Source organism: Mustelus asterias, chromosome 27 (genome assembly GCF_964213995.1).
Source record: "Mustelus asterias chromosome 27, sMusAst1.hap1.1, whole genome shotgun sequence".
NCBI lineage: Eukaryota > Metazoa > Chordata > Chondrichthyes > Carcharhiniformes > Triakidae > Mustelus > Mustelus asterias.
Window position 1 is genome coordinate 34665836 of NC_135827.1, and position 20457 is coordinate 34686292.

General features: G+C 45.6%; 1 protein-coding gene across 1 annotated transcript in view; it reads right to left on the reverse strand.

Annotated features, from left to right (window-relative positions):
- abcg4a (ATP-binding cassette, sub-family G (WHITE), member 4a) overlaps positions 1-20457 on the reverse strand; it is a 145822-nt gene that overhangs the window by 92985 nt on the left and 32380 nt on the right. The window contains exon 2 of the mRNA XM_078198975.1: positions 118-355. Within this exon, the coding sequence (XP_078055101.1) occupies positions 118-355 (238 nt within the window). The remainder of the gene's footprint in view (positions 1-117; positions 356-20457) is intronic.

Here is a 20457-nt window from a genome sequence, read left to right on the forward strand (position 1 = left end):
AATCGAATAATGGAAAGGGTTTAAGGGGTTAAATGGCCGACTGCTGTTCCATGAAGTCTGGAGTGAAAAACGAGCTTGATACGAACGTGCGAAGAAGCAAAATAAATCTTCCCCTACCTCTCTTCTTCCAACAGGATCCCTCACTCACAGAATAAGAGAGGTCATTGAACTCAATGTCCACTGCTGGGCGTTTAGGCAGGTGGGAGAATCTCTGTGCCTCTGTGATGTGGTTTTCCACCTTCTTGAGGTGTGTGGTGAGGAGAGGGGCATCCTGGGAGCCTCCATTGCACACGGTATCTTCTAAAGCGATCGACACACAACCAGGGTCAGCCGGCTTCTCGGCCATCACTCCACGCTGCGGAACAAGAGAGAGGAAAATATTAAACTGGGGTGGATGAATAACAAAGAAAGAACAAAGAAAATTACAGCACAGGAACAGGCCCTTCGGCCCTCCAAGCCTGTGCCGATCATGATGCCCTGATTACAAAGGGTTGTTAACGTAGCCCAATCCATCACGCAAACCAGCCTCCCATCCATTCACTCTGTCTACACTTGCCACTGCCTCGGGAAAGCGGCCAGCATAATTAAGGCCCCCACGCATCCCAGACATTCTCTCTTCCATGTTCTTCCGTCGGGAAAAAGATACAAAAGTCTGAGGTCAGGTACCAACCGACTCAAGAACAGCTTCTTCCCTGTTGCCATCAGACTTTTGAATGGACCTACCTCGCACTAAGTTCATTTTTCTCTACACCTTTGCTATGACTGTAACACTATATTCTGCACTCTCCCCTTTCCTTCGCTATGAACGGTATGCTTTGTCTGTATAGTACGCAAGAAACAATATTTTTCACTGTATATTAATAATGTGACAATAATAAATCAAACCAAATCAAAAGCTACATTAAAAAAAAAGCTTTTGCCCTTACTCAGTCCATATCCCTCTATTCCCTCCCTGTTCATGTACCAGATGCCTCTTAAATGTGCCTACTTCCACCACCTCCTCTGGCAGCGCGTTCCAAGGACCCACCACTCTCTGCGTGAAAAAATTCCCCCGCACATCTCCCTTAAACTTTCCCCCTCTCACCTTGAACCTGTGCACCCTTGTAATTGATACTTCCACCCTAGAAAAAAGCCTCAGGTGACTATCCACCCTGTCTATGACGCTCATAAATTTTGCAGACCTCTATCAGGTCTCCCCTCAGCCTCCGTCTTTCTAGTGAAGACAATCCTAATTTATTCAACCTCTCCTCATAGTCAATGGAAAAGCGTTGCCCTTGGCTTCAACGTATGGTGAAAATAATCTTTTGTGCCTAAAATAAACAATTAAAGGGATAAATGGTGTTAGCTTCTGCTCATTGGTAACTCTGACCTAGTGATTTATCTAATTGTTGTCTGTAGGAGCTTGCTTTGCACAAATTGGCTGCCGTATTTCCACATTGAAAGGAGTGAGTACACTTAAGGGTATCTAATTGTCTGTAAAGTGCTTCTGAGATGTCTGGAGGTTGCCATCACAAGATCACTCCTGATTTAAATGAAGGTAGGAATAGATACAAAGACTAAATCACATATTTCCATTCCTATGTGAAAGGTGTCATCAAAGTGATGAACAAAGAACAAAAAACAGTACAGCACTGGAACAGGCCCTTCGGCCCATCAAGCCTGCACCGACACATGACGTATTTTTAAACTAAAGACCTTTTGCCTCTATGGGGTCTGTATCCCTCTATTCCCTGCCCATTCATGTATCTGTCAAGATGCCTCCTAAACGTTGCTATTGTATCTGCTTCTATCACCTCCTCTGGCAGCGCATTCCAGGCCCTTACCACCCTCTATGTAAAAAACATTCCTCTCAAATCTCTTTTAAACTAGCCTTCTTTTACCTTAAATCTATGTCCCTTAGTAATTGACATTTCTACCCTGGGAAAAAGACTTTGACTATCCATTCTATCCATGCCGCTCATAATTTTGTAAACTTCTATCAGGTCACCCCTCAGCCTCTGACATTCAAGTGAAAACAAACCAAGTTTGTCCAATCTCTCCTCACAGCTAATACCCTCTAAACCAGACAACATCCTGGTAATCCTTTTCTGTACCTTCTCCAAAGTTCCACATCCTCCTGGGAGTGTGGTAACCAGAACTGTACGTAATATTCCAAATACGGCCTAACTAAAGATCTATACAGCTGCAACTTGACTTGCCAATTTTTATAATCTATACCCTGACTGATGAGGGCAAGCATGCCGTATGCCTTCTTGACCACCTTATCCACTTGTGTTGCCACTTTCAGGGAACTGCGGACCTGTATGCCCAGATCCCTCTATATGTTAATACTTCTAAGGGTTCTGCCATTAACTGTAGACCTTCCAAAATGCATCACCTCATGTTTGTCCAGATTAAATTCCATCTGTCATTTCTTCGCCCAAGTCTCCAGCCTATCTGATGTATCCTCTGGCAATCGCCTCACTATCCGCAGCTCCCCCAATCTTTGTGTCGTCCGCAAACTTACTAATCAGATCACCTACATTCTCCACCAAATCATTTATTTATATTCCGCAGAGAACAGTGTTGGGGTCCCTGTACTTATCCCTGTGGAAAATCATTGGTCACAGATCTCCAGTCAAAAAAACACCCTTCCACCGCTACTCTGTCTTCTCTGAGCAAGCTAGTTCTGTATCCATCTAGCCAGCTCACTGTGAATCTCATGTGACTTCACCTTCTGTATCAGTCTGCCACAAGGGACCTTGATGTGAAGATGCCAGCGTTGGACTGGGGTAAGCACAGTAAGAAGTCTCACAACACCAGGTTAGAAACATAGAAACATAGAAAAACTACAGCACAAAACAGGCCCTTCGGCCCCACAAGTTGTGCCGAACATATCCCTACCTTTTAGGCCTACCTATAACCCTCCATCCTATTAAGTGCCATGTACTCATCCAGGAGTCTCTTAAGAGACCCTATTGAGTTTGCCTCCACCACCACTGACGGCAGCCGATTCCACTCGCCCACCACCCTCTGTGTGAAAAACCTTCCCCTAACATTTCCCCTGTACCTACCCCCCAGCACCTTAAACCTGTGTCCTCTCGTAGCAGCCATTTCCACCCTGGGAAAAAGCCTGGGTTAAAGTCCAACAGGTTTATTTGGTAGCACAAGCTGCAAGCCACAAGCTCACATCCACCATCCACCAGGTACACGGTACATACTCTTGCAACTCGGCCAATGTTGTCTACCTGATACGCTGCAGGAAAGGATGTCTTGAGGCATGGTACATTGGGGAGACCATGCAGACACTACGACAATGAATGAATGAACACCGCTCGACAATCACCAGGCAGTAGTGTTGTCTTCCTGTTGGGGAACACTTCAGCAGTCACGGGCATTCAGCCTCTGATCTTTGGGTAAGCGTTCTCCAAGGCGGCCGTCACGACACACGACAACGCAGAATCGCTGAGCAGAAACTGATAGCCAAGTTCCGCACACACGAGGATGGCCTCAACCGGGATCTTGGGTTCATGTCACACTATCTGTAACCCCCACAGCTTGCCTGGGCTTGCAAAATCTCACTAGCTGTCCTGGCTGGACACAATACACATCTCTCTAACCTGTGCTTAACCCTCTCTCCACTCACATTGTCTGTACCTTTAAGACTTGATTACCTGTAAAGACTCGCATTCCAACCATTATCTTGTAAATTGAGTTTGTGTCTATATGTGCCCTGTTTGTGAACACAACTCCCACTCACCTGATGAAGGGGCAGTGCTCCGAAAGCTAGTGGCTTGTGCTACCAAATAAACCTGTTGGACTTTAACCTGGTGTTGTGAGACTTCTTACAAGGGACCTTGTCATAGATCTTGCTAAAGTCCATGTAGATCACATCCACCACCCTGCCCTCATCAATCATCTTTGTCCCTTCCTCAAAAATCTCAGTCAAGTTTGTGAGACACGACCTCCCCTGCACAAAGCCATGCTGCCTGTTGCTAATAAGTCCATATTTTTCCAAATGTGAGTAAATCCTATCCCGAAAAATCCTCTCCAATAATTTCCCCACCACTGATGAAAGGCTCACTGGCCTGTAATTTCCCGGATTGTCCCAGCCGCGCTTCTTAAACAAAGGAACAACATTGGCTATTCTCCAGTTCTCTGGGACCTCTTCTGTGAATAAAGAGGATACAAAGATTTCATACAAGGCCCCAGCAATTTCCTCTCTTGCCTCCCTCAGCATTCTGGGACAGATCCCATCAGCTCCTGGGGGCCTGTCTACCTTAATGCTTTTCAAAACACTCAACACTTCCTTTTTTATATCGACATGCCCCAGAATAGAAGTTTAAGTATCTCCATGGTTACATATAACTTATCATAGAATCCCTACAGTACAGAAAGAGGCCATTCGGCCCATCGAGTCTGCACCGACCACAATCCCACCCAAGCCCTACCCCCATATCCCTACATATTTACCCACTAATCCCTCTAGCCTACGCATCTCAGGACACTCAGGGCAATTTTAGCATGGCCAATCAACCTAACCCGCACATCTTTGGACTGTGGGAGGAAACCGGAGCACCCGGAGGAAACCCACGCAGACATGAAGAGAATGTGCAAACTCCACACAGACAGTGACCCAAGCCAGGAATCGAACCCAGGTCCCTGGAGCTGTGAAGCAGCAGTGCTAACCACTGTGCTACCGTGCCGCCCATTGGTATTAAGTTGGTAAACTGAACATAAATCACACCACACAGCTCAGTTCAGATGATGGAATCAATGTTGGCTTTTTTGGATGGATGCAGTAGCCATATCATTAAACATTATTTATCAATTATTAATGCCTGCTAACTAAGTGCAAAATTGCCCAGGCCTTTGTATATGTAGGACGGACAAGTCAACCAGTGCTTTTCTGTGTGGTTTGAGCTGTACCAGGATAAATGTCTTGGTTTTTCATTGGTTTTCACAGAAGAACAACCTTCTTAGTTCTTAGATAAAAGTTTATAAAATTATGAGGGGTATAGGTAGAACAGTTGGAAGTTTTTTTCCCAGGGCAGAAATGACAATTACAAGGGGGCACAAGTTCAAAGTAAGGGTGGAACATTTCAGTGGAGATGTGCGGGGGAAGGTTTTTTTTTTACACAGAGTGTGGTGGGGGCCTGGAATACACTGCCAAGTGAGGGCGGTTGAGGCAGACACTTAAGACTTATCTGGATAGACACATGAACAGACGGGGAATAGAGGGATACAGGCGGTTGGTCTAGATAGGACGACATGTATTGGCTTGGAGGGCCGAAGGGCCTGTCCCTGTGCTGTAATGTTCTTTGTTCTCAGTTCTTTATTCTTGACCCAAAGAGTGGTGAGAATTTGGAATTCGCTACCACAGGGAGTGGTTGAAGTAAATAGTGTAGATGCATTTAAGGAGAAAGTTGATATGCAAATGAGGAAGAAGGGGATAGAGGGCTACGATGATAGATTTAAAAGAGGAGGCTTGAGTGGAACACAAATGCCGACCGAGCGGTCTGTTTTAATGCCATATTTCCCACTCAATTGCCAGATTCCATCCAGAAACTGTGATGCTTTTACGAATGCAACCAATTATGCGTAAAACGCAGGTCTTGCTTGATTGTTTTTCTGCTGGTTTTGTCTGTGCTGAGTTAGTAAACAAATGATTAACTTGGCACTGCTACAAAGGCTTGAGTATTTTTGTCTCCGGCTTAAAGAGCTTCTGAACATACCTTCATAAATGCATTTATCCCAGTTCAGCTAAACTATAATTAAAGATAATGAGGGAATAATATACTCCAAAGCCTAATGCATGGGGTGACTAAACTCCCAGGGTTCTTGCGCTGGAGGTTTGTCTGGTAGTTCTTGTTGAAGGAACAGTCAGCGTTTCAGGCCTAGCTCCGATTCCACCATGCCTGGGATCAGGATGTATTAGCAGTTTTACAGAGTCCTGGCCTGAGTATTTGTGAAGTGGTCATCAGTTGTATTCTCATCTTTATATCAATTTCTTGTGACAGGATTGGGTTCAGCTACATCATCCGTGAAGTTGTTACATACTCACACCATAAACAATTTTCCAATTCACTTATTCTCTGCCGCTGGCGACTTCAGGAAACAACGTACCATTATTCTTTGAGGTGCAGGAACTGTTGTAATTTTCCTCGCTAACAATGTGCCATATACAAACAAAAACCGAAATATGTCAAGCCAACTCCCGTGGCAATGGAGGTACAGAATCAAACACAAGTGCTGTCTTTAGATGAAGTCAGGTTGGAGGGAAATGGGGGCCTTGGACCAGGTCTTCCTGGTCTCCATCTCAAAGTGTTACAGTCTGTCTATATGATGAGGAGATGCCGGCGTTTGGATGGGGTGGGCACAGTAAGAAGTCTCAGAAAACCAGGTTAAAGTCCAACAGGTTTCTTTTGGTATCACGAGCTTTCGGAGCGCTGCTCCTTCATCAGGTGAGTCGCCTGATGAAGGAGCAGCACTTCGAAAGCTCGTGATACCAAATAAACCTTTTGGGCTTTAACCCAGTGTTCTGAGACTTCTTACTGTAGTCTGTCTATACATAGTAGCGGGCTGTTTGATTGGATTGATCCATGATGATGCTTTTGATTTGATTTGTTACTGTCACGTGCACTGGGATACAGTGAAAAGTATTGTTTCTTGTGCACTATACAGACAAAGAATACTGTTCATCGAGTACATAGGGGAGAAGGAAAGGAGAGGGTACAGATTATAGTGTTAGTCATAGCTGGAGAAAGATCAACTTAATATATAGTAGGTCCATTCAAATGTCTGATAGCAACAGGGAAGAAGCTGTTCTTGAGTCGGTTGGTACGCGTTCTCAGACTTTTCTGTCTTTTTCCCGACGGAAGAAGGTGGAAGAGAGAATGTCTGGGGTGCATGGGGTCCTTAATTATGCTGGCCGCTTTTCCGAGGCAGTGGGAAGTGTAGACTGGGCCACATTCACAGCCATTCCATGTGAATCTTCCGAATCCCATCAGTATACCCTCCCTCCACCCTCCCTCCACCCCTCCACCCCCCCTCCCCCCCCCCCCCCCGCCACCACCACCACCCCCCTCCCTCCGCCCCGCTTCATGTGTTTATCCAACATTTGGACCGAATGATCCAGAGAGTCAAGTTCCAAACCCACAGTTCCAAACACCATCTCGGGCATTTAAAATCAAATAAATCAGGGATAAAAGTACAGGATTCGGAAGGGTGACAATAATAAATCAGCAGATTGTTGTAAAAACATCTGATTCACTGGCGTCCTTTGGGAAAGAAATCTGCCATCCTTACTCTGCCTGGCCTAGATATGACTTCAGAACCACAGCGAAGGTTGGCTCTTAACTGTCCTTTGAAATGGCCTACTAAACCATTCCATTGTATTTAAATAGGTGACTCACCATCACCTTCTCAAGGGCAATTAGGGGATGCTCACATTTTCAATGAAGTTCCACATCTTGCTAATAATTTTACAAAAAGGTTCGCTGTACCTTGTTTCATCCACGGTAAATCCCATACCTTCTGTTAGAAGAGTGGCGAAACGCAAAATCTAGCCTGCGTGCTCACCGCCAGACACCACACCTCACATTAACAGAAGCCTTAAAAACTCAAGAAAAATAAGAAGGCTCTTTCACCTTCAACAGCAGTTCCTTTACCCACTGGAACAGAAAGACTCATCTCAAACCCAAAATAAATACAATCAAAACTTTCAAAGTTCAGGTCAGCCAGTGAGCAGTTATCTGACTAACTCCTGAGGTAGAAAGAGTGCAGATATTTTATACATATTTACAGATATTTATACATGTGGGTACAAGGTGCCTCTTTGCTAAAGCTTCCAACTGCAACGTGTTGTTCACAAAATGTTATACTTACTATTAAAAAAATCAGTTTGCAATTCCCCCATCTTTACTCAATCTGGTCTGTTCAACAGATCATAGAATCCCCACAGTGCAGAAGGAGGCCTTTCAAAGGGGCGGCATGGTGGCACAGTGGTTAGCACTGCTGCCCCACAGCTCCAGGGACCCGGGTTCAATTCTGGCCTCGGGTGACTATCTGTGTGGAGTTTGCACATTCTCCCCGTGTCTGCGTGGGTTTCCTCCCACAGTCCAAAGATGTGCAGGTTAGGTTATGTGCAGGCCATGCTAAACTGCCCCTTAGTGTCAGGGGGTTAGCAGGGTAAATATGAGGGGTTACGGGAATAGGGCCTGGGTGGGATTGAGTTAGGTGCAGACTGGATGCGCTGAATGGCCTCCTTCTGCACTGTAGGGATTCTGTGAGTCTGCACTGGCTCTTATCCAGGCTTTACCCCATAACCCCACGTATTTACCCTACTAATCTCCACAATCTATATATCTTGGGCATATATATATATAAGAGGCAATTTAGCATGGTCAGTACACCTAACCTGCACATCTTTGGAGTGTGGGAGGAAACCGGAGCACCCGGAGGAAACCCATGCAGACATGGAAAGAATGTGCAAACCCCACACAGAGGCTCACCCAAGGCCGTAATTAAACCTGAATCTCTGGTGCTGTGAGGCAGCTGTGCTAACCACTGTGCCACCAACCTAATTTTGTACGTATTATCTGCGCTTATCTCTCAATGCTGGGATATGCATCAGAGGCTTCTAGAGCATGGAAAAGTGTGGCTCAGTGTGGTGTCACTTGCACAATGCGCCAAGCGGGCGTTCTTCAGTCAGTCTGGCTTCAGGAAGATCCAACAAGTAGAGATGTCGAGAGAGTCAAAATGCACAAGCTTCCCGTCAAGGAAGAAAAATCAGCATGGGTGGTTAGCACTGCTGCCTCCCACAGCGCCAGGGACCCAGGTTCAATTCCTGCCTCGAGTCACTGGCTGGAATTTTACCGGCATGCCCTTCTCGATTCCGGGAGCGGGCCAGGCTCGGAGAATGGCATTCCCCGTTGGCCTCGGGCGGGATCGTCCGAACCTTGGACGGACATGCCGGTAAAATTCCGCCTTGTGTGTGGAGTTTGCACGTTCTCCCCGTGTCTGCGTGGGTTTCCGCCAGGTGCTCCGGTTTCCTCCCACACTCCAAAGATGTGCGGGTTAAGTTGACTGGCCATGATGAATTGTCCTTTAGTGTCAGGTGGATTAGTGGGGCAAGTGAGTGGGGTTATGGGGAAGGGGCCAGGGTGGGATTGTTGTTGGCGCAGACTTGATGGGCCGAATGGCCCCCTTTTGCACAGTAGGGACTCTATGATCTTCTATGATTACTTAATCGCAGCAATGTTCGCCAAGGCTGTTGACATTGACTGGGAGAGGTGGTGAACGGAATAGCTTGCTGGCACACTGTACCATGGAGTAAACTCCATGTGGTGTAGCCACATGGCCAGTGCCTCCAGACATGAAAGGAGAGAAGGTTAATTTTCATTCATAAAAATGGAATTCACACCATCTCATACACTGCACAGCTCAACAACCGCACACTCAATGAACAGCCTGGATGCCTGTCCACCGAGTTAGTGACCAACAGGTAACTTGGGTGAGACACTGAAGAAATAGTGGGCAAAATGACAAAATTAAAATGTATTATGTTATTTTAAGCAGGTGCCCACAGAACGGTCATGGCAGTTCAAAGTAATGCACCGCATGCAGAACAGTTTTAAGTTTATTTATTAGTGTCAAAAGTAGGCTCACATTAACACTGCTATGAAGTTACTGTGAAAATCCCCTAAGTCGCCACACTCCGGCGCCTGTTTGGGTTACACTGAGGGAGAATTCAGCATGGCCAATGCACCTAACCAGCACGTCTTTCAGACTGTGGGAGGAAACCGGAGCACCCGGAGGAAATCCACGCAGACATGGGGAGAACGTGCAAACTCCGCACAGACAGTGACCCAAGCTGGGAATCGAACCAGGTTCCTGGCGCTGTGAGGCAGCAGTGCTAACCACTGTGCCACCATGTCACCCACTAAAATGTTTGAGAGATGTGATAAGTGTACAAATGCGTGTCTTTCTTTACCTTCTAACGGAAAGATGGGAAATCATAGAATCATAGAAATCATAGAAACCCTACAGTGCAGAAGGAGGCCATTCGGCCCATCGAGTCTGCACCGACCACAATCCCACCCAGGCCCTACCCCCACATATTTACCCGCTAATCCCTCTAACTACACATCTCAGGGACAATTTTTAACCTGGCCAATCAACCTAACCCGCACATCTTTGGACTGTGGGAGGCACCCGGAGGAAACCCACACAGACACGAGGAGAATGTGCAAACTCCACACAGACAGTGACCCGAGCCGGGAATCGAACCCGGGACCCTGGAGCTGTGAAGCAGCAGTGCTAACCACTGTGCTACCGTGCCGCCCATGGGCAGAAGAAAAGCAAAGTCATATTGACCCAAGTAAATGTCACCCTGAAACCACTGGGGTAAATGTCCTACAATTACTACAAGATGAAAAGGCATCTAATTATCTTATTCACAGCCTTTCCTTGTACTTTGGTTGTACAGGGTGGCATGGTGCCACAGTGGTTAGCACTGCTGTCTCACAGCGCTAGCGACCTGGGTTCGATTCTCGGCTTGGGTCACTGTCTGTGGAGTTTGAACGTTCTCCCCGTGTCTGCATGGGTTTCCTCCAGGTGCTGCAGTTTCCCCCCACAGTCCAAAGACATGCAGGTTAGGTGAATTGGCCATACTAAATTCTTCCTCAGTGTACCCGAACAGGCGCCGGGGTGTGGTGACCAGTGGATTTTCACTGTAACTTCATTGCGGTGTGAATGTAATCCTGCTTGTGACTAATAAATAAATTTTAAACTTTTACTGAAAGGTAGAGAGTGCCTTAGATATAGAAAATGAGAAATAGAATTAATGAATAGTATTTGAACATCTCTAGCAATATTAAAGGAGTTTCAAAGACATTTCTATCTCCCAAGGACATCATTCTTTATTTCCCTCATGGTGATTTCATGCCCAAATGTCTAAAAGATGCGGTTTATGGCATCATATCGTATAATGTTTCTTAAAAGATATTAGTCCCTTTAATAGGTCAAAACGTAAGCTCAGGCATGTTAATAGGGACGTGTGATCTATCAGGCACTTGTTGAAGATGCTATGTCAACTGGCAAATTACCTTTCAAAAGACAATTTTATGCATTGGTGAACAGAAAACTTTGCACAAACATCTCATCAATGAACCAAAAAATGTCCTTACATCTTGCACAGTAAATTGCATTACAAAAAAAACAAATCGACAAAGAACTTACTGTCCAACTTTACACTTCTTCAGAAGCACATTCAGAAAGATGTCGCCAAGAGGACCCTATAGAGATCCTTTACACACAGATAGGGAAACTGGATAATAGTACTTTCAGATTGGTCATTGAGGCAGGACAAGACAAGACACCATAGATTCCAAATAAGCTCAAGATCAGACAGACAAGATCAGAAGAAGGCAATCAATGCCAAACGAGATAGGGATGTTGGCAGAATGAGACCAAATGGGCCTCAGGTTCTTCTTTATCCAAATATGTTTGATGAGCATCCATCAGCCCCATTTCCAATCTTCATTTCCCCTGCTTCCCTATTGCAATACATCTGGTCTTTTGCGACTTAATACAAGCTTCCCCTGCTCCCAAAAGAGAAAATGCTGGAAAATCTCAGCAAATCTGGCAGCATCTGTGAGGAGAGAAAAGAGCTGACGTTTTGAGTCCAGATGACCCTTTGTCAAAGCTGGACTTTTGTCATCGGGACTCGAAACGTCAGCTCTTTTCTCTCCTTACAGATGCTGGAAGACCTGCTGAGATTTTCCAGCATTTTCTCTTCTGGTTTCAGATTCCAGCATCCGCAGTAATTTGCTTTTTTCCCCTGCTCCCACTGCATGTGGGGCTGCCTGTGGGATTGACTTCCTCTGAGGAATTCTTAGAATCATAGAATCCCTGCAGAGCGGAAAGAGATCCTTTGGCCCATTGAATCTTTACCAATTCTCTGACAGAGTGTCTTACCCAGGCCCTCTCCCCCATGCTATCCCCGTAACCCTCCACATTTCCCATGGTGAAGGTTCAGGCAACATTTTGGCACCAGGTGTATAGTCAAATAGTGTCCAAAAAGCTGCTCTAATTCAATCTTACCCAAGCCTCAAAATGCTCAAACTCCTCACTTTTCTGATTTCTCTTCCTCCTGCAAACTACAGCCATAAAAAAAACCCTCTGCTTCCTTCCAACCACCCTCCACTACATCCTACATTGTGCCTCCATTTGGGTTTCTTAATGCAGACAACTGCATTTCCCAAATGATGCCAACCTAATGAAGAATGAAACGAGAGCAGTTTTGCTCCCCAGTGACTATTAAGAGGTTCCCGAGAGGAAGACACCCAGGAGAAGCACTTAGCAGTTAAAGCAATTAAAGAATCATTTCCTCAAGAAGGTAGCTTCCCTGAGCATCAATGGCTGCTTCTTAAAAAATTTTCTTATTTCATTTCCAGGTGCAATTGAATCTCACTACTCAGGAATTCAATCTACCGAGGTGCTGCTGGTGCCACCATAACATGTCTTCCAATAAGAAGATCATTAAAATCAGTAACATTGTCAGGTATCATTGGCTAATCATCAGCTGCTTCATCAATGACCTTCCCTCTGTCATAAGTCAGAAGTGGGGATGTTCGCCAATGATTGCACAATGTTCAGCACCATTCGCAACTCCTCAGATACTGAAGCAGTCCATGTTCAACTGCAACAAGATCTGGACAATATCCAGCCTTGGGCTGACAGGTGGCAAGTAACGTTCACGCCACACAAATGCCAGGCAATGACCATCACCAATAAGAGACACTCTAGCCACCGCCCCTTGACATTCAATGGTGTTTACCATCACTGAATCCCCCACTGTCAACATCCTTGGGGTTACCATTGACCAGAAACTCAACTGCACTCACCACATAAACACAGTGACTACAAGAGCTAGTCAAAGGCTAGGAATACTGCGGTGAGTAACTCACCTCCTGACTCCCCAAAGCCTATCCACCATCTACAAGGCACAAGTCAGGAGTGTGATGGAATACTCCCCACTTGCTTGGATGGGTGCAGCTCCCAAGATGCTTGACACCATCCAGGACAAAGCAGCCTGTTTGATTGGCACCACATGCACAAACATTCACTCCCTCCACCACCGACGCTCAGTAACAGCAGTGTGTACTATCTACAAGATGCACTGCAGCAATTCACGAAAGATCCTTAGGCGGCACTTTCCAAACACATGACCACTTCCATCTAGAAGGACAAGGGCAGCAGATACATGGGAACACCCCTCCAAGCCACTCATCATCCTGACTTAGAAATATATTGGCGTTGCTTCGTAGTCGCTGGGTCAAAATCCTGGAATTTCCTCCCTAACGGCTTTGTCGGTCAACACACAGAACTTGGACTGCAGCGATTCAAGAAGGCAGCTCACCACCACCTTCTCAAGGACAACTAGGGATGGGCAATAAATGCTGGCCAGCCAGCGACACCCATGTCCCACAAATGAATTTTAAAAAGCATGCTTTTTCTGACTCACTCTTGGAATGTGACCATTGCTCGCAAGGCCAACATTTCTTGTGCATCCCCAATTGCCCTTGAGGCAGTAAATATAAGCCACCTTCTTGAAACCACTGCAATCTGTGTGCTGTAGGTATGTTTTCTGCAGCAGTTTGGTAAAATCGTGCGGCTTGCTATGGCATTTCAGAGTGTTGTTAAAAATTGACAGCATTACTTTGGACCTGGAGTCAAGCGTCGGTCAGGCCAGACAAGGGTGACCCATTTCTTCCCCCCAAAATGACGTTATACTGAGCCATATGCATTTTTACAACAATTGAGTAAGTTCCTGATCATTACTAATGAGGCCAGTATTTTATTGTGGATTGATTAATTGAATGTAAATGCCCCCTGTGTGGGAATGAACTCACATCTTCAAAGCATTAGTCCAGGTTTCTGGATTAGCATCCAATAATAACAACGGAATGCTACCAACCCTGATGATGGCAAATGGCACATCATAGAATCCCTACAGTGCAGAAGGAGGCTATTCGACCCATCGAGCCTGCATCAACAACAATTCCACCCAGGCCCTATCCCCATAACCCTATGTATTTCTCTTGAATATGCCATTATATAACATAGCTGCAGGTTGGGAAAACAATTTTTTCAATAATACAAACAGTGAATAAGCTTAGCTGTAAATTTAAAAAGGATTTATAGAAAGTACTTCGATTTCTCGTTTAGGAAGAATAGACAGGAAGGAAAAGGTGGTGGGGTTGCGCTATTAATAAGAGATAATATCAGGGTAGTACTGAGGGATGACATAGGCTCTGAGGAACAAAACGTGGAATCATTATGGGTAGAGATGAGGAATAGTAGAGGGAGAAAGACACTAGTAGGTGTGGTATATAGGCCCCCAAATAATAATGTTGAGGTAGGGAGGGCTATAAACAAGCAGATAAGGGATGCGTGTAAAAACGGAACGGCAATAATCATGGGGGACTTCAACATGCACATTGACTGGCAGACTCAAGTCGATAAGGGTGGAATGGAGGAAGAGTTCTTAGAATGCTCTCGGGATAGTTTCCTTGAACAGCATGTTACGGAACCGACGAGGGAACGAGCTATTTTGGATCTGGTATTGTGTAACGAGGTAGGTAGAATTAAGGATCTTATTGTGAAGGACCCTCTTGGGTCTAGTGACCACAATATGGTCGAATTTCTGATTCAGATGGAAGAGGAGAAAGTTTGGTCCCAAACCAGTGTCCTCTGTTTGAACAGAGGGAAATATGATAGGATGAGGGATGAATTGGCTAAGGTAGACTGGGAGAGCAGGCTGGCAGGTAGGATAGCTGAGGAACAGTGGAGGATTTTTAAGGAGATCCTTTTCAGTTCTCAGCAAAAATATATTCCAGCAAAAAACAAGGATTGTAAGAAAAGGGAGAACCAGCCGTGGATAACGAAGGAAATAAAGGAGAGTATTAAAATAAAAACAGCTGCGTACAGAGTGGCCAAAAATAGTGGAGAAACAAGTGATTGGGAAAAATTTAAGAAACAACAAAGAGAAACTAAGAAAGCGATAAAGAAAGGAAGGATAGACTATGAAGCTAGGCTAGCAATTAATATAAAAAATGATAGTAAAAGTTTTTATAAATATATAAAAAGGAATAGAGTGGCTAGAGTGAATGTTGGACCCTTGGAGGACGAGAGGGGGGAGTTAATAGTGGGAAATGAGGATATGGCTGAGTCTTTAAATAAGTTTTTTGTGTCGGTCTTCACGGTGGAGGACACAAATAGTTTGCCAAATATTAACGATAGAGGGTTGGCAGCAGGAGAAATACTTAATACAATTAATGTTACCAGAGAGGCAGTGCTGGGTAGACTAATGGGACTGAAGGTGGACAAGTCCCCGGGTCCGGATGGAATGCATCCCAGGGTATTGAAAGAAATGTCAGAGGTAATAGTGGATGCGTTAGTGATTATTTATCAAAACTCGTTGCATTCTGGGGTAGTGCCGGTTGATTGGAAAACGGCTAATGTTACGCCGCTGTTTAAAAAAGGAAGGAGACAAAAGGCGGGTAACTATAGGCCGGTCAGCTTAACGTCTGTAGTAGGGAAAATGCTGGAATCCATTATTAAAGAGGAGATAGCAGGGCATCTGGATAGAAATGGTTCGATCAATCAGACGCAGCATGGATTCATGAGGGGAAAGTCGTGCTTGACGAACATGTTGGATTTTTATGAAGATGTGACTAGGGCGGTTGATGGAGGAGAACCGGTGGATGCGGTGTTTTTGGATTTCCAAAAGGCGTTTGATAAGGTGCCCCATAAAAGGCTGCTGAAGAAGATTAGGGCACACGGAGTTGGGGGTAGTGTGTTAAAGTGGATTGGGGACTGGCTATCCGACAGGAAGCAAAGAGTCGGAATAAATGGGTGTTTTTCCGGTTGGAGGAAGGTAACTAGTGGCGTGTCGCAGGGATCGGTACTCGGGCCGCAACTGTTTACCATTTATATAGATGATCTGGAGGAGGGGACGGAGTGTAGGGTAACGAAGTTTGCAGATGACACAAAGATAAGTGGAAAAGTGAATCGTGTGGAGGACGGAGAAGATCTGCAGAGAGATTTGGACAGGCTGAGTGAGTGGGCGAGGATATGGCAAATGGAGTATAACGTTGAGAAATGCGAGGTTATACACTTTGGAGGAAATAATAACAAATGGGATTACTATCTCAATGGAAACAAATTAAAACATGCTACCGTGCAAAGGGACCTGGGGGTCCTTGTGCATGAGACGCAAAAGCCCAGTCTGCAGGTACAACAGGTGATCAAGAAGGCAAATGGGATGTTGGCCTATATTGCGAAGGGGATAGAATATAAAAGCAGGGATGTCTTGATGCACCTGTACAGGGCATTGGTGAGGCCGCAGCTGGAATACTGTGTGCAGTATTGGTCCCCTTATATGAGGAAGGATATATTGGCATTGGAGGGAGTGCAGAGAAGGTTCACCAGGTTGATACCGGAGATGAGGGGTTTGGATTATGAGGAGAGGCTGAGGAGATTGGGTTTGTACTCGTTGGAGTTTAGAAGGATGAGGGGGGATCTTATCGAGACTTATAAGATAATGCGGGGGCTGGATAGGGTGGAGGCGGAGAGATTCTTTCCACTTAGTAAGGAAGTTAAAACTAGAGGACACAGCCTCAAAATAAAGGGGGGTCGGTTTAAGACAGAGTTGAGGAGGAACTTCTTCTCCCAGAGGGTGGTGAATCTCTGGAATTCTCTGCCCACTGAGGTGGTGGAGGCTACCTCGCTGAATATGTTTAAAGCGCGGATGGATGGATTCCTGATCGGTAAGGGAATTAAGGGTTATGGGGATCAGGCGGGTAAGTGGTACTGATCCACGTCAGATCAGCCATGATCTTATTGAATGGCGGGGCAGGCTCGAGGGGCTAGATGGCCTACTCCTGCTCCTATTTCTTATGTTCTTATGTTCTCAGCTAATAAATCTGTTAGCTTCTGAAAAAAAGCAGAGGCACGAAGTCTAGGAGGAGTCAATACAAAAAGAGAAAACACTTTCCTCAGTGAGTGCAGTTCCAATATCACTCAATAAGCTTGACACCATCCAGGACAAAGTGGCACCCCATCCACCAACTTAAATATTCACTCCTTCCACGACTGTCACACAGTGACAGCAGTGTGCAAGTACCACATGCAAGATGCACTGCAGCAACTCAACAAGGCTCCTTCAACCGCACCTTCAAACCTGCAACCTCTACTGCGTAGAATGACAAGGGGAGCAGACATATGGGAACACCTCCACCTGCAAATTCCCCTCCAAGTCAAAATCCATCCCAACTTGGAACTATATCGCCATTCCTTCATTGTCATGGGGTCAAAATCCTGGAACTCCTTTCCGACAGCACTGTGGGTATACCTACACCATTGGGACTGCAGTGGTCCAAGTAGATAAAACAAAGAACAAAGAAAATTACAGCACAGAAACAGGCCCTTCGGTCCTCCAAGCCTGCACCGACCATGTTGTCCGTCTGAACTAAAACTCCCTCTCCTTCCGGGGACCGTATCCCTCTATTCCCATCCTATTCAGAGTGGTTAGCACTGCTGCCTCTCAGCGCCAGGGACCTGGGTTCAATTCCCGGCTTCGGTCACTATCTGGAGTGTGGAGTTTGCACATTCTCCCCGTGTCTGTGTGGGTTTCCTCCACGTGCTCCGGTTTCCTCCCACAGTCCAAAGATGTGCTGGTTAGGTGCATTGGCCATGCTAAATTTCCCCTCAGTGTATCTGAACAGGCACCGGAGTCTGGCGACTGGGGGATTTTCACAGTAATTTCATTGCAATGTAAGCCTTGTGACAATAATGAATAAACCATTCATGTACTTGTCAAGATGCCCCTTAAAAGTTACTATCGTATCTGCTTCCACTACCTCCCCCGGCTGCAAGTTCCAGGCACCCACCACCCTCTGTGTAAAAAAATGTGCCTCGTACATCTCAATTAAACCTTGCCCCTCGCACCTTAAACCTGTGCCCCCTAGTAATTGACTCTTCCACCCTGGGAAAAGCTTCTGACGATCCACTCTGTCCATGCCCCTCGTAATCTTGTAGACTTCTATCAAGTAGTGGCTCACCACCACCTTCTCAAAGGCAACTGGAGATGGACAACAAGTGCTGGCCTTGCCAGCAATGCCCACATCCCACGCTAGAATTTTTTTTTTTAAATCCTAATTTCTGTGCTATTCCAGGAAGTGGATAATGAATTAGAATCTAAGGTTGACTATGTCACAAACCTGATCTGTGGTTTTGGCCAATAACAGAAGTATTCTCTGGATGACTCAATGCTCTGCAACAAGTGGCTGCAGAGGAGAGGAAGAGAAAGCAGATCTGGAATATGCATGGAACTGGTAAATGACTCATCTTGGTTGATGGGAAAGCCCTAAGCAAAGACCATGCATCTCCCCACAGCAAAGAAAGTGGGCAGAGGAATTGCTGAACATCTCATTGTGGGTGACCGTTGCTCTTCTGGTGGCCAATGTCAATGGAGGAATCCCGGAATAGAGGCCCATTTACCTCTGACCAGGGAATGGCACATAATATTAGGAAATTCCAAAATAGGAGTGCAAGGATATAAGGTAATCGGGACTGAAGTAAAAAGTTCCCCAAGGGTTAGGTTGATTGGCTATGCTAAAATTGCCCCTTAGTGTCCTGAGATGCATAGGTTAGAGGGATTAGTGGGTAAAATGTGTAGGGATATGGGAGTAGGGCCTGGGTGGGATTGTGGTCGGTGCAGACTCGATGGGCTGAATGGCCTCTCTCTGTACTGTAGGGTTTCTATGAAAGTATAGGCATATATAATTACCTCTGCTGCTAACTACGGCACAAGGTATTCTGAGCTGTTTAATGGCCTTGGTTATAGGTTAATGGGAGCTAATATTTTAACATTTTCTTGTTTCATAATTAAAGATGAAAGCTATAGATCAGCTATGCATCTGACATACGGAACACGTATTTCATTTATCCCTGCTCCCTTTATTTTACCGAGCAGATGGGAGAGATTACCTTCAACTGAGCTTTGATTTTTTTTAAAAAATAAAATCTGTGGTTGCGATCTACATGGAAATCCTGAGCTGCTTATCTGTGTGATCACAAAAAAATCATCTGTTACACAAGAGATCACAATTACAGGGGACTAGCTGGATGGACCACTCAGTCTTTTCCTGTCTGCCTTGTTTGACATGTTCTCAAATAAGTAAGAAAAAATATAAGCGTTGAGGAAGGGATAACCATGGCATTACTCTTTTTTGTCACAGTTTTGAATGTATTTTTAACATGTTTACTCAGAAACAATTCCGGCTTTGCTACTTATCATAGAATCCCTACAGAGCAGAAGGAGGCCATTCGGCCCATCGAGCCTGCACTGACAACAATCCCCGTAACCCCAGGTATTTACCCTGCTAATCCCCCTGACGCTAAGGGACAATTTAGCATGGCCAATCCACCCAACCTGCACATCTGTGGACTATGGGAGGAAATCGGAGAACCCAGAGGAAACCCACGCAGACATGGGGAGAACGTGCAAACTCCACACAGACAGTCACCCAAGACCAGAAATGAACCTGGGTCCCTGGCGCTGTGAGGCAGCTAGTGCGAACCACTGTGCCACCATGCTGCCCCCTTGTACTTGGATCAATCTCATGAAAACTAGATGTATGATGTGGCCTGGGTGATAACAAACAGATTTCTTGCTCCTGATCAGTATTCAGTGAACCCAGCTATAAACTGGCAACTGTTGGTTCCAGGTAAAGAGAAGGCTGGGATCTATAATGATGTCCTTCATTTTACATTGTCTGCTATCACTCACTGACAAGGCTTACTTATGAATATTGAAAAGGTGAAGTAATACAGAGCTGCACAAGGACTTAAGACCATAAGAAATAGAAACAGGAGTAGGCCATTCAGCCCCTCAAGCCTGCTCTGCCATTCAATAGCATCATGGCTGATCCAACATTCCTCATGTCCACTTTCCTGTCCCTTCCCCATAACTCTTGATCCTCTTACCCATGAGAAAGTGTGGGAAGAAGCTCGTAAAGTATTGATTCCACGTTGGGCTAAAAAGACCTGTTTTGGTGCTCTAAATTCTATGTATTAAGATAAATGCATTTATAAATATGTACACATACGGGAGGCATGTTGGCACAGTGGTTAACACTGCTGCCTCACAGCACCAGGGACCCAGGTTCGACTCCTGGCTTGGATTCACTGCCTGTGCGGAGTCTGCACGTTCTCCCCATGTCTGGGTGGATTTCCTCCGGGTGCTCCGATTTCCTCCCACAGTCCAAAAGATGTGCTGGTTAGGTGCATTGACCATGCTAAATTCTCCCTCAGTGTACCTGAACAGGCGCTGGAGTGTAGCGACTCCAGGGATTTTCACAGTATCGTCATTGCGGTGTTAATGTAAGCCTACTTGTGACAATAATAGAT